The sequence below is a fragment of the Zeugodacus cucurbitae genome, chromosome 4, assembly GCF_028554725.1.
Source record: "Zeugodacus cucurbitae isolate PBARC_wt_2022May chromosome 4, idZeuCucr1.2, whole genome shotgun sequence".
NCBI classification, from domain to species: Eukaryota; Metazoa; Arthropoda; class Insecta; order Diptera; family Tephritidae; genus Zeugodacus; species Zeugodacus cucurbitae.
In genome coordinates, this window is record NC_071669.1 from 69,348,864 (window position 1) to 69,361,697 (window position 12,834).

Genomic DNA, 12,834 nt, shown 5'->3' on the forward strand with positions numbered 1-12,834 from the left:
ATTCATCTAAAATCAATCGGAAAAAAATACTTTTATAAATAGATAATCCTGGGCTTGAACCAAACTTTTTTTTCAAAAATTTACAAAATGGCGGCCTCAGGAAATTTTTTCCTAGATTTTCGGGAAAAAATCAACAGTTCGGGAAAAAATCGGAATTTTTGAAAAAAAAATCTTTGGTTCAGACCTGAGTTCATTATGCATTCTAAAAGCTGTAGAAATTTCATTAAAATCTACCGAGCGGTTTTCGAGTTACAGCATTTAAAGTTTCACACTAGCGTGTTGGAGTTGGAGAGCGAATAACTCTAAAAGCCGATTATCCGATAAACTTCAAATTTTCAGAGTATATTTTAAGATATTACACGTAACGAAAATGCAAAAAAAAAATGATTTTTTATATTTATTGCACTTTGCTGCCACTTTTACTGAGGAAAAAATTTCAAAATGTTGGAACACCCTAATATGACCTCTATATATTAGGAAATATATACATATACCAATAGATGACATATGTGCTTTCTTGCCAATCTTCAAATTAAAGTTCAGACACTGGGTCAAGAGGCCAACTCGTCAGAGTAACAATTAGCAATCGTTAGTATGCTCGCAAGCCCATTACATGTCTTTCAATTTCGCCAAGACTGTTTCTTTTTTCGCCAAACATACATACAAACAGTCACTTTCTGTCTATTTCGAAAACGATTTTCCGATTGCGGTCACACGCAAATGCGGGTCAGTGATGTCGCGTAATTGCCAGCGCCTGCGCCCATGTTCAACTGTCAACCGAACTGAACTTTTACACACAAAGCACTGTTATGCTAACTGCTTTGCTACGCATACCTACAAATCTCAGCAACTTTTAATCGGCTGACAAATCACAAAAACCAGCGAGGAAACACAACAACACACACTCATACACCACCCAGCACCGCCCCACACGTACTCGTACACGCTTAGCGCCACAGTGAGAAACGGCCAAGGATAAGTGACATAACTTCCGCCTGAAGAGCGGCAAAAAAAAGCGGAGCGCTGGCCGAATAAGCGCCACATCGGGTGATCGCTGACCTTTTGTGTGTGCGCACGCCGCGAGCGACATCGAAACCGCGTGGCTTGTCGTGCGTGCATGCACCTCATCGCCAATCCCGGGCACACCTGTCCTCTACAGTGAGCAGCCTACTGGTGGAGCGCACTGAGCCGCCTTTGAGCGCCCGTCGATTTGTGTGCGCTTGTATGTGTTGGTCTTCGTTGTGTTTTTTTTCGACAGCTGGTTGCTGGAGCCTCTTTTAGGCGTGTGTTGACAAGAGGAAATAAAAGTGCAAACGTTTAATTGCCAGTTTGCATTTCGGCCAAAAAAAAGGAGCGCACAAACATCGCGCAACCGCCGCGAGTTGCGTTCCTTACAATTTGTTTGCCTTTTTATTTACAACGATTTGCTTGGAATGTTTAACTGTTTAACTGTTTGTATTGCTGTACTCCCAACGGTTTTAACTGTTTGTCGCATTTTTTCGGCCTTTCGGTATTTTTTACAGTTTTTTTTTTATTTCGGTGTGCCTTTTGCTCTGTGTGTGATTGTCAAAGGATTTGCAGCGCGTGTCTTTTCGTTCTCAACAAATCGTTAATCTGTTCGCTTGTTTCACTTTGTAATCACTTTTTGCCTCTCACAGTTGTACATTTGTATAAACCTCACCCACATTTTTTATGCGGAAACAATGTTTTTTATTCATGTATCTCTTGGCGCCATCTTCGTAAAAATTCGTAAATATTTCATGGCTATTGTTTTATATCAATATATAAAGGGGTTATATCAATAGGTTCGCTTTGTATTTGGAGCAATCTATTGATTCCAAAATTTTTTATATCTCATGGACCATTATAGATGGAGTTCTATAATTCCTATTTTAAAGAGTTTATAGAATAGAATCTGAAAATAAAAGGTTATGTATTCGAACTATCTTTTATCTACTTAACCTTATCTATTCAGATCAACCGATATCCAAAACTCTAATGTTCCAACCAATCTAGTTCCCGGAAACGAACTATAAATCGGGACATTATTTTCTATATTGTACAGTTCAAAATAGCGGGATTTTGTGGAAAAATATAATTCCTACAATCCCTAAAATACTAGTTCTATAATAATCGGAACCTGGATTTATAGTAAATAAGGTGTTCTATAACCTCTATTTTGGATCAGTGAAGAGCATGTTTTATAATGAGACAAAAATCTCCACGATAGTAGGTTCTTACATCTAAACAAAACAACATCTAACCTCAAAAAAATATATTTTTTTATACTGTTACAACAACAATAACTAACATTTCACGCAACTCCTTTCCCTTTGCTAATTTGCCATGTGTGTTGAACACATTTACAAGTGAAACAAAAACAATGAATGCAGAATCTCCCGACTGGTAGTCACGCACTCGGCTATTAACATGCCAGATCGTTTGACAATTTAACGATTTGCTGAATTACTTAATTTTTTTCTAATTTCTGACAGTGTAGAAAATAACAACAACAACATGCATGTTGAAGCTAAGCATTACAACAATGCGCCGAATTACACACGCGACCTAACTTAGTTTCGGTGATTTAAGTTGACTGCGTTGCACTAACAAAACTTTTGTTTTTGTTGTTATTCTCTGTTTTCCAGTGTTTTTACCTTTCTCCAAATGTTTGTTGTTTTTTTTTCTTTTTTATGGGTTTGTTTGCTTAACTTTTCTGCCATGCAACATGATGCCAACTTGCGCTTAACGGTTCTTGCCGAAAAAATTCGAGAGTAGCGGTGTGTAAAACAACAAAAAACGTACAACAAATTCCGCAACTCTACGTTGTACCACGCCAATGGCTAATTGGCTTTTCGATTGCAATTCTCCCCGTTTATTGGAGAAATGCTAATGGTCAATGGTCAACATTGGCGATTTGTCATCGGTGTAATTCGGTTGACAAAGTCGACAACTGCAATAACATGCAGGGACATACAGGAATGAGTGATACTTGCATTGCAATTGATACTCGATTGCTTCAGATTTCTTGAGGAAAATGAAAAAAAGAAAACTATTTTTTTTTTTTTGCTTTTATTAAAAATTTAAATTGATATGGCAACACTAGTGATATTTAAATCACTAAAAAGAGCTTTTGATTTCAACTTTTTGGGTTAAAAAAATAATGCTACCACACTTCGAAATGACACTCTAGCTGAGTATAACTTCAAGAAGATGCTAAAGTAGAGAACAAGGTGGCTATTATCACTTTGTTAGAAGGTTTTAAAGTTAACTTATATCAATAAAATCATATAAAGTATAAGACCATATCCCTTAAGGTCAAAATATTGTTCAAAATAAGTTTACTAATAGACAACGAACTCTTTTTAAAGTCAATTCTAAATTCTGAAAATTTTTTTTATATATTCAATATTATATTCTTATATTCAATTACAGAGGTTTTCACCCATTTGATCTATTGTCAAAAGTCGTAAAAAGCTCCTTGGCTCCTTTCGGTTAGTAATGAAAGCTATATAAAAGCTTCCACTCCCGTTCTTCGCCAAATATATGGCATGACTTTAATTTCTACTTATATATGTATATTAAAAATTAATCGCATTTAATCGCATATTCATATATTGCAAATGTACACATATCTGAGTTCCACAAAACTGACTCATAAGCCTTATTAATTACTAACGTTTGACAAGTGAAAGTTAAGCGAAACGCAAGCACACACACCCTCGAGGCTTTTTTGCTCCTAATTCACTGAATAATCAACAAGAGATTATTATCAAATATGTTTGTAATTTTTTGTTTGCAAATAAACACAAGCAAATTTCAAACACTCATACACACGCATACATCTGCATTGTTCAAGCAATTACACACATAATCACACAAATGTTGTTGTTGTTTGTGAGCAAACAATTTGGATTTGTATAAATAATTGAGTGTGTAATCGAATGCGAACGCTCCGCAAACAGTCAAGCAAACAGGCAAAGGCAAACAAACTTGAACGAGCGAGTGACATGCAGTCACATGTGTAACCAAATGCGACACCAGCCAGCTGAGGCCACACCCCCAACTGCTGACTGTCAACGAAGTCATTCATAACTATGAAAGCGATAAATATTGGATTTTTAAAGCGTTCGCATATCCTTACCACTGCCCCTCCCCACTCACAATCATATTTATTTAATATGCGCGTATCTATTTACACAGCCTCCAAAGCGCGAAGGCGCTCATATCGGAGCATATGTATGAGCAGTGTATGTATGTGTGTGTCTCTCTCAGAGTTTTCTTTGATCTTAATGTGCGCTATTAATGACACGCTAAGATAAAAGTCAACACCAATTTGTATTGTGACGTGTTTGTTTCAATGCACCGTAGAAATCCAAGTCAGCACTTATACATATTTAATAACTGTATGTGCGTATGTTTATATGTTTGTACAAATACTAGTGTTCCCATAGCTTTGAGTTTATGCATATGACTATTTGTAAGTCATAAATAATGGCACTTTAAACTGCCTACATTACTCATACGCCTCGGTGTGCCTTTAAAGTATCGAAAACAAATGAGATACATAAGCCAACTGTGCCTGCGCGCCTGTCGCTTTTCAAATCATACACTATGCATTTAAAATTGTACTGAAATGTGAATGAAAATCTTAGCTTACAAATATACAAATGCTCATACTCAGAAAAAAAATAAAAAAAATTGATAAAATGTTATAATTCCATGGCAGTGTCTCATGCACTCAGAAAGCAAGGAGTTGTCAAAGCATGTGCTTGTTGTTGTTGTTGCTGATTGGAGTTCAGCTCTTTTGGCAACGACTAAACATTAACTTATTCGATAGATGACATCCGTGTATTGTGGCACTTGTAAATATCTGCATACAAGGTGTGTTCAAAAAATAACGGGAATTTTAAAATTTAAGAGTTCAATTGTCATTTTTTTTTTATTTCGTAATTACTATTTGATTATATTATTTATTAAATTGATATACATCCACCTGAAGCACGATAAGATTTTCAGCTGTATCCATTGCTTACTTTGTCTGCAGCAGCCGCTAAGGTTAGTCGTTTCTATTATGAGCTTGCCGATTTTAGTTTATTTTTAACATACTTCTCATACTTTGTTGCTTGCTCGGGAATTCTTGGCCAAAAACAATACTGTGACTATGCTCCAGCCTCCATTTGGCTCCCTGGAACCTTTTCCTATTTTCAAAAATAAAGATAACCTTAAAGGGACACAAAATCTTAAGGATGGTATTGGCTTTACATTCACGAACCATTCTTCTCAAAGCTTACTTTAAGGTTTTGAGATGAGGAACAAAAAAACATAGAAAATGGACCGAAAAACTTAAAGGGTCGTTAGTGATATATTAACACATTCTGCTCCGCACTGCTTTTACATGGTTAGGCATTTCTTCTTTGCTTCGAATATTCGTTGTGACAGCCCATTTATGAATAAAAAAAATTCCGCGAATACCTCGAAAGATTGAAACCAATCGTATTTAAATATTGTACTTCATCCACTTAAATATTTCTAATATTTCCAGAACTTAAAACCTTAATTAACCATTATCTTCCCCACTCATTGCAGCTGGTCGCACACAACCCTGGTGGTGTCGCAACAATCGCAACGGCGGCTCGAATGGTCGTTCCACACTATCCATCAAACATCCCGCCGACAGCATACGAAGACGTCCGAATAGTAATTCTGGAGTTTGGTCATGGAGTCGTCGTTCATCGGCTAGTCCAGATCAAATTGGACCACCGTCATCGTCGCCCGCCGAGAATCATTACACGCACATGGATGATGCTTACAGTCCAGTTAATGAGGCATTGTATGCAGAATTGGATCGCGAATCGGTACGTTCGGCAAATCCGTCATATCAAAATACGGCCTACAGTCAGTGTGGTGAGGTGAGTTAAGGCAATGGTAAACTGGAAATGCATTTTCAGACATTTTTTCGAAATCTGACTTTTTTTGGAAATTAAAGCATGCTAACGGCAATTGAAAATTTGTAAAATTTGTTTGGTAGTTCATTTTTTATTAGAAAAAAAACAACAACTTTCCAACGAAAACCACACTCATTGTTACGCAATTATCTTCGAATTCGAAAATCAATCAATACATTAATTCCACTTCATTTCCACCTTACAGAAATACAACTTCCAACAACACGAACAGGACATTCCGATGGTGGTGTCATCCGCGCCCAGCAGCGCCTATTACTCCGACCTCTCGGTAACCGCCGTGCCAGGCGGCGGTAATGAGCGCGCCTACGAAATCGTTGGCTTAACGGTCATGTCACAACCCCTTCCCAACTGGGAAGGCGGCAGCAGCGCCGGTGTGCCCGTCGGCGGCGTTTTGGCTATGGGTGGTGGCGGCACATTGGGTGGCCTCGGCAGCGGCGGACCGAATGAAGCTTCGCAGCGACGCATACCACGCTTGGCGGCCATCAATGAGACAAGCACCAGTACCGTCGCGGCATCAGTGCCCTCGGATTATGTATGAGATCAGGTGGATGAGCGGCAGTGCGAGGAGGGTGTATAGCGATTTTAAACAGCATTTAACTGGAATTATTACGAACATACACTTGCAGAAATTTATACTTTACAGGTGTTAGTTGTTAAGACGGGCAGTGGGGGTAGGTTATTTGGAGCGGGAGTGTAGTAGTGTAAACAAAAGTTGTTTCGAAAAAAAATACGAAAGAGGAAATTCAACGAGCTTATATTTGTTAGTAAATAATTTATTGTGAATTATTCAAAACTGTTGAGACAGTGAGATTCTTGAAAGCATAAAGCGCTATTTATATATAGATTTTATGTTAGTTTAACATTTACATATATACAGTATACATAGTATGTGTATTTAACGTATAAAGTAAGAAGCTAAGTGCTTACGATTATCAAAAAAATTACCAGAATTACTATATTATGGTATGATATGGAAGTTAAAATAAATAAAAACAAAATAAATTATTTGTAATTATTCGATTGTAATTGAGTTAGTATGTAAGTCTGTTAAGATTTAACGATTTAATCGTTGGTGATATTTAGCCTAAATATTTAGTGTGGCGTTCAAATATGAAAGTAAACTTTGTATACGTTTAGAAAAACACACACACACACACACACACACATGCGTACATAAATATGTTTTAGACTTAGTGACAGCAAGCTATGTATACAATTTGAAAATAAGAAAATAAAGTAGAATAAAAAAAAATATATTTAAAAAGCTAACAGAGTTAAAACATAATTAGAGACATATTGAAATCCTTAAAGGAGCATATTAGCATAATGTATACTTAGCTGTTAAGCGTGAATGTATGTAAAATGTACATATATATGTTAAACTTAGTTTGTGTATGTACATATAAAGTTATTTTAATGGAAGAAAAAATCACATATTTATATAATGTAAGTGTTTCCGTATTGACTGAGCCTATTTACTTGCATATGTCTTTTAACTACTTGTACTATTAACACAATAACACGTAAACCAATAACAATGACCTTGCCTAAATAATGCATATTGCATACATACATACATACATTATTTTTACATGCATACGTATACATACAAGTACATACATATAATTATTTACAACTTAATTGTTATAGAAAATATACATTCAATATTTACAAGCTGCTGATTTCAAAGAATATTCTAATGTGCTCTAGCAAGTAAGCGTTAAAATAAATAATCTGAAAAACAAGCAAACCTGTTATCCGATATGAATTTAAATAGTTTACCTCTATCAGACATATTGTACATACATACATACATATTTACAAAGTCTACATTCTATTTGAAGTTGTACTTATTTTGAAAAACAGAAAACATTTTCGACTTATATGAAAGTTTTGAGAATATTCGTTACTCCACATATGTCCTTTTATTTGTTAGACTTTCTTCCATGACTTTTTGTTAAACAAAACATACGCCTAGCTGGTAAACTTAGCGCTAAATACTTAACATATTAATTATTATGAAAATACTGTCTATTACTTTCTGAACAATCTAATTCTAAAATTTTCATTCTTGACTTAAAAAGTATGTAAATTATGAAATATATGTGGACTTAATATAGTTTAGTATTTTTTAAGAAAATAAAGAATGAACTTTTAATAAAAAAATGTGTTGTTGTTGCTTTATTCATTTTTATTTTTTTGCACTGGTTCTTATCACTCACTCCCTAATGTAACCTAACTTCACAGAACTTGGTTTCCTATATTATTACAAAACACTTCGCTCAACATGCAGGACTTTCTACAACACCTTGGAGCACACTTTCTTCTTTCGGTTTCTTCTTTACACTATTTTTCACTTTTGTACTAGGCACACTGTCACGCTGATGAATCTTTCGATGTGTGCGCAATGCTGCCGGTTGTAAAAACCGCTTGCCACATTCAGGGCATTCATTTGGCTTCTCACCCGTGTGTGTCATTTCATGGTATTTACGCGTGTCCGGCTTGGCGAAGGTGCGTTCACAATAGCGGCAGGCATAATCTTTGGCACGCTCATGCACAGTGCGTATATGTGTTTTCAGATTGCCGGAGCTATTGCAAACGTGTGTGCAAAAGCGACATGGCCATGTACGTTCCAGTGTATGATAATTAATATGCACCTGCAATATGAATGTATGCATAGAAATTGGTTTTTGTAATGCATAAACTGTGAATACCTTTAACTCGTTCATTGTGGTCTTACGCATGCCACAGTGTGGGCACACATAGTTTTTAATACCCGCATGTCGCATAAGATGCACCTTCAGTTTATCTTTATTGGAAAATCGACGCATGCAATTTGGCTGATCGCACGCGTGTGGACGTTCAGATTTGTCCTTGTGCGTGTAATGATGGTCGTTCAGCATTGTCGTCGTTTTGAATACTTTGCCACAAATCTCACAAATGTGCGTCTTCAGCTCCGGGCCCAATTTATGACATTTACGCTGATGCATCACTAATGTTGGCTTGTGCTTATACACTTTGTCACAGCCCTCTTGGTCGCAAGCATACTGAAAGCTATGTCCCTCATGCTGTCTAAGGTGCCGGGCAAGTGCGTTCCAACGATTAAATGCTTTAGTGCAGCCCTCTTGTGTACACGGATACGGAATAAGGCCTTCATGTTCACGCTTGTGCGCCAGGAGGCGGTGCTCAATGAAGAAACGTGATGTGCAGATATCACAACGATAAGTTGGCTTTGTTTCGCTGTCATTCAACTGCTTTGTACACGTTGAAGTATCCGAAACCTGTAAATAGGAAACTAGTTTAAAATATAAACAATATTATGGTTTATGTTAAAACTGTCTTACTATTGATTTATTCATCGTTTCATGATTTAATTTGGTTGCAGCTTCATTGTTTTCATTAAGAAATGAGTTGTTATGGAGGCTATCGACATCAGAATCACTGTCAGCTTCAACGTGACTATGCTGATTTGGTGTTGACATGTCTTGACGCAAGTATTCTGTATTTTCCAAGTCATGATTTACTTTAGTTTTCCTCTCAAAATCTTCCTCATATTTGTCTGGAATATTTTCAAGATAAGTTTGTTCATCTAAAAGAGTAACATTCTCCTCCTGCACTTCCAATATTGAAATGGGTTTTTCATTCTCAAAAACCAATGGTTTCTTAGGCTTTAGAACCTCTTCAAAATGTTGGATTGATTCCCTACACATTTCTCGGAACTGATAGAAATCGTTAACTTTCTCATAACAATATGCACATAGAAATTTTGGATATTTGTCTGCTGGGCATATTTCCAATGAGATACAAATGGCTAGTTTCTTAAGGATATCCGGTGTTTCGAATATATTTAATTTTTTGTGTGAGTTTAATTCTTTTGTACAAGCACGACATGAATTGGATATCTTATCCATATTAAAGAATTTAAACGAATGCACTTTATTTAGATAGGTATTAGAAACTGAATCAATTTAATTTCATAACCTCTTTAAAAAACATCCTTTATTAACAGTATATTAGGAGTAATTATCTCCCCGGTAATATAAAAACACAACCTAAATTAAGAAATTCTTTTCACATATCAATTCCAAATTATAAAATATATTTGTTTACTGAAGTTTATTTATGTGCATTTTATATTATCAGCTGTTTGATAAACCAAATTGCAATTTTTACAGGGTTGCTAAGTATAATTGATGCTGTCATGGTTCTTGACTCAGCTATTTGAAATAAGTGCATTGCAGTAATTTCCAAAAAATTTATAATCCGAATTATAAAATTCTTTACTGCAACTTTTTGAGCAACTTTTTGAATGGAATAAATGTTTAGAAGCATATCCAGTATTAGTATGTGTAAAGAGACCAATTTCTTAGCCTGTATCAAACATTTACAAATGTTATAAACAACAAATTCTAATTGGAAATCGATAACATATATTTCGGATACAATTTTCGAAGTATCATACAAAATTCAAACGTTTACAATTTAAATGTTGTTGTTTCGGATGTAATGGCATTGTATAAAAACGTATTATCGATTGGTTTGTATTGTTTAGTTACTATTTTTATGACCTCCTGGGCTACGCAACCACCTGTTAGATAAATAAACGTTTTTATTATTTATCATATGATATAAATATGCACACAGTACCTATGAACGCTGATATTGAATGTATTTCCGAGCCACCGTAACGACATATTTCATGTATCAAATCATCGCTAATGGATGCATGAACTCCCCAATCTGAAAGCATTTTACTTGCAACCGTTTTAAGCTCCTTCACATCGGTTTCTACATAACATTCACCGGGCACATTGCCACATTCCGATACAAAACGCTCGTATGCACGTAGGGCCACATAATGCTCAGCAAGTGTGCCTTGAATCTCTAAATCATCAACTAAACATAAATGGTTAGTAAAATATTAAACAGAAAAGAATTCATTTAACAAACCGAATGAAAGTATATTACTGCTTTTAGCGTTTTCATCAGTAATTTTAGTTCCACGTATAACTGCCAGACCAGCTGATTCTCTGCAAAATAAGCGCACTGTTTTTTCACTAATGGTGTCTTCAGGCAAACCCAGCTCCTTTAAGTATTTTTGACATTTGCGATACACATTGTCGGCATCATGTAAAGCTTGGTTACGGTAAATGTTCTGCAGTGTTATATATGGTTCGGTATCCGCAGTCATATCTGGTAGAACACCAGGCAATGGTAGCAATCCCTTATTATCGTTCTCTACAAATTCTTTTAAAGCTTTAGTTATTATCCAAAATGGGCTACTCTGTTTGTTAAGGTTGGTACAAGCATTATCCTCGAAAATCGATTTGATTGAAGAAGGCACATTTCCACCACCTAAAGCAGTATTCACTGCTTTTATGGCTTCTTCATAGTTTTCCTCGTCCGCCGTCATTGCTGAAATATCATGAATGTAGGATATACAAACTGTACTTAAATATACTAATTACCTGAGCGAATCATTTCCTTCAATGATGACTTTTGCTTATAATTGACTGGAAATTGTCCACAACTTTTCTCCTTCCATAATTGCAGAAATTTATTAAGCACCAAGAGCCAAGGAACTTTGCTTGTGATTTCTGTGCTCTAAAAAAGTTACACAAAATTAATTGCCGCTGTTAATTAGCCTTTAGTATGTTAAACCAATTTACTTATATTTATTATAAATTTACCTCGAAATGTTTTTTTAATGCGGGAAAGGGTTGTTCTAATCGAAGGTCATATTGTCGGTTATCAGGATGTGATTCAATTACACAATGTTCTTTTATTTGTAAGCGAATGGAACCAAAAAAGCCCAATGATCTGCAATACACAAATGGAATATTTGCCTCCCATAGACGATCCGATAATCCCCACAAAGCTTTTTCACTCAAATTTGACGCAATGACTACATCAAAAGTATCGAAAAATGCCGGTCGATTTGATAGTATCCAATCAACACTTTCATCCACAAAATCACCATTAACATCTGTATTTAATTCTTGCAGCAACTGCATACAAGCTCTAGCTTTTGATTGACCAACAAAGGAGGCGTCCAAAAAGAAGCTAAATCAATAAAATAACTTTAGAAATTCTAAAATATATACACATTGTTTTAAATACTTTATTCCCAAGTCATCTTCCGTAACAATATTGCCATCTACGATAGTGAAGCCACCAATGCCGGGTAAGACTAGACTTTTCAAAACTTCACATCCTAATGCCGTCGCATTCAGCAAACAAATTGTTGAACTTTCCAATAAGGTTTGTCCATGTTCTCCCCATAAACGAATTTGACGGTCATATTTTCTACTTTTATCCGATTGTTCAGGAGATTTTGGCGCCGGTGATGACATTTTAAGTTTGCTATTTGCTCTATGTTGATGGCAGTCGGTGGCAGTTCAAGGAACCCAACAAAAATCAAAAATATCAGCTGATTTCTGCAAATTGGACTGTTTTGTTGTTATTCGAATTTTATTGGGGGCTGTTTCAGACGAGAGATGCCACAGTTAATAAATTATTTTATAATTCCATGTCATTTTCAAGAGAAATTTAAAACCATTTATTTGGTGCATATGTATTTAATTTAGCAATAAAAAGCAAAATACTATTAATATTATTAAAAAAAATTAAGTTCAAAACATAAAATAGAAAAAGAGAATTCATGTTCAGAATATTGACAACCAGTATCAGAATGTTGTTAGAGTAATTTACGTTAAAACACAGTGTCTTCTAAACGCCTTTTCGATGCTTTGGCATGAATTTGTGAAAATAAAATTGATCGTGTGCTGGCAAAGCTCACCTTGAATTCATTTTACAGTTATGCGAGTTTAGAGAATACGGTAACGCTACGGTTAAACTTGGATGC

General features: G+C 35.6%; 3 protein-coding genes across 8 annotated transcripts in view; 1 reads left to right on the plus strand and 2 right to left on the minus strand.

The window, feature by feature from the left end:
* The window catches only part of LOC105213673 (uncharacterized), a 236,630-nt gene extending 228,966 nt beyond the window's left edge, over positions 1-7,664 (plus strand). For 5 of the 6 annotated variants that reach the window (XM_054230205.1, XM_054230203.1, XM_029041687.2 and 2 more), the window contains 2 exons: positions 5,590-5,912; positions 6,154-7,664. In XM_054230205.1, coding sequence (XP_054086180.1) covers positions 5,590-5,912; positions 6,154-6,507 — 677 coding nt within the window. In that variant the 3' untranslated portion in view covers positions 6,508-7,664. The remainder of the gene's footprint in view (positions 1-5,589; positions 5,913-6,153) is intronic. The other variant, XM_054230207.1, reaches the window with a different exon arrangement.
* A 452-nt stretch (positions 7,665-8,116) lies between these two features.
* On the minus strand, positions 8,117-10,240 carry LOC105213666 (zinc finger protein ZFP2). The gene is made up of 3 exons (XM_011186651.3): positions 9,314-10,240; positions 8,684-9,250; positions 8,117-8,626 (listed from the first exon to the last, which is right to left on the minus strand). Exons 1-3 carry the CDS (start codon positions 9,878-9,880, stop codon positions 8,252-8,254), a joined length of 1,509 nt encoding a protein of 502 aa, XP_011184953.2. The 5' UTR covers positions 9,881-10,240; the 3' UTR covers positions 8,117-8,251.
* Positions 10,241-10,376: 136 nt separating this feature from the next.
* On the minus strand, positions 10,377-12,576 carry LOC105213660 (nedd8-activating enzyme E1 regulatory subunit). The gene is made up of 6 exons (XM_011186638.3): positions 12,090-12,576; positions 11,660-12,032; positions 11,438-11,573; positions 10,920-11,384; positions 10,617-10,865; positions 10,377-10,557 (listed from the first exon to the last, which is right to left on the minus strand). The coding sequence occupies exons 1-6, from the start codon at positions 12,320-12,322 to the stop codon at positions 10,445-10,447; spliced, it is 1,569 nt and encodes a 522-aa protein (XP_011184940.2). The 5' UTR covers positions 12,323-12,576; the 3' UTR covers positions 10,377-10,444.
* Between the last annotated feature and the right edge of the window lie 258 nt (positions 12,577-12,834).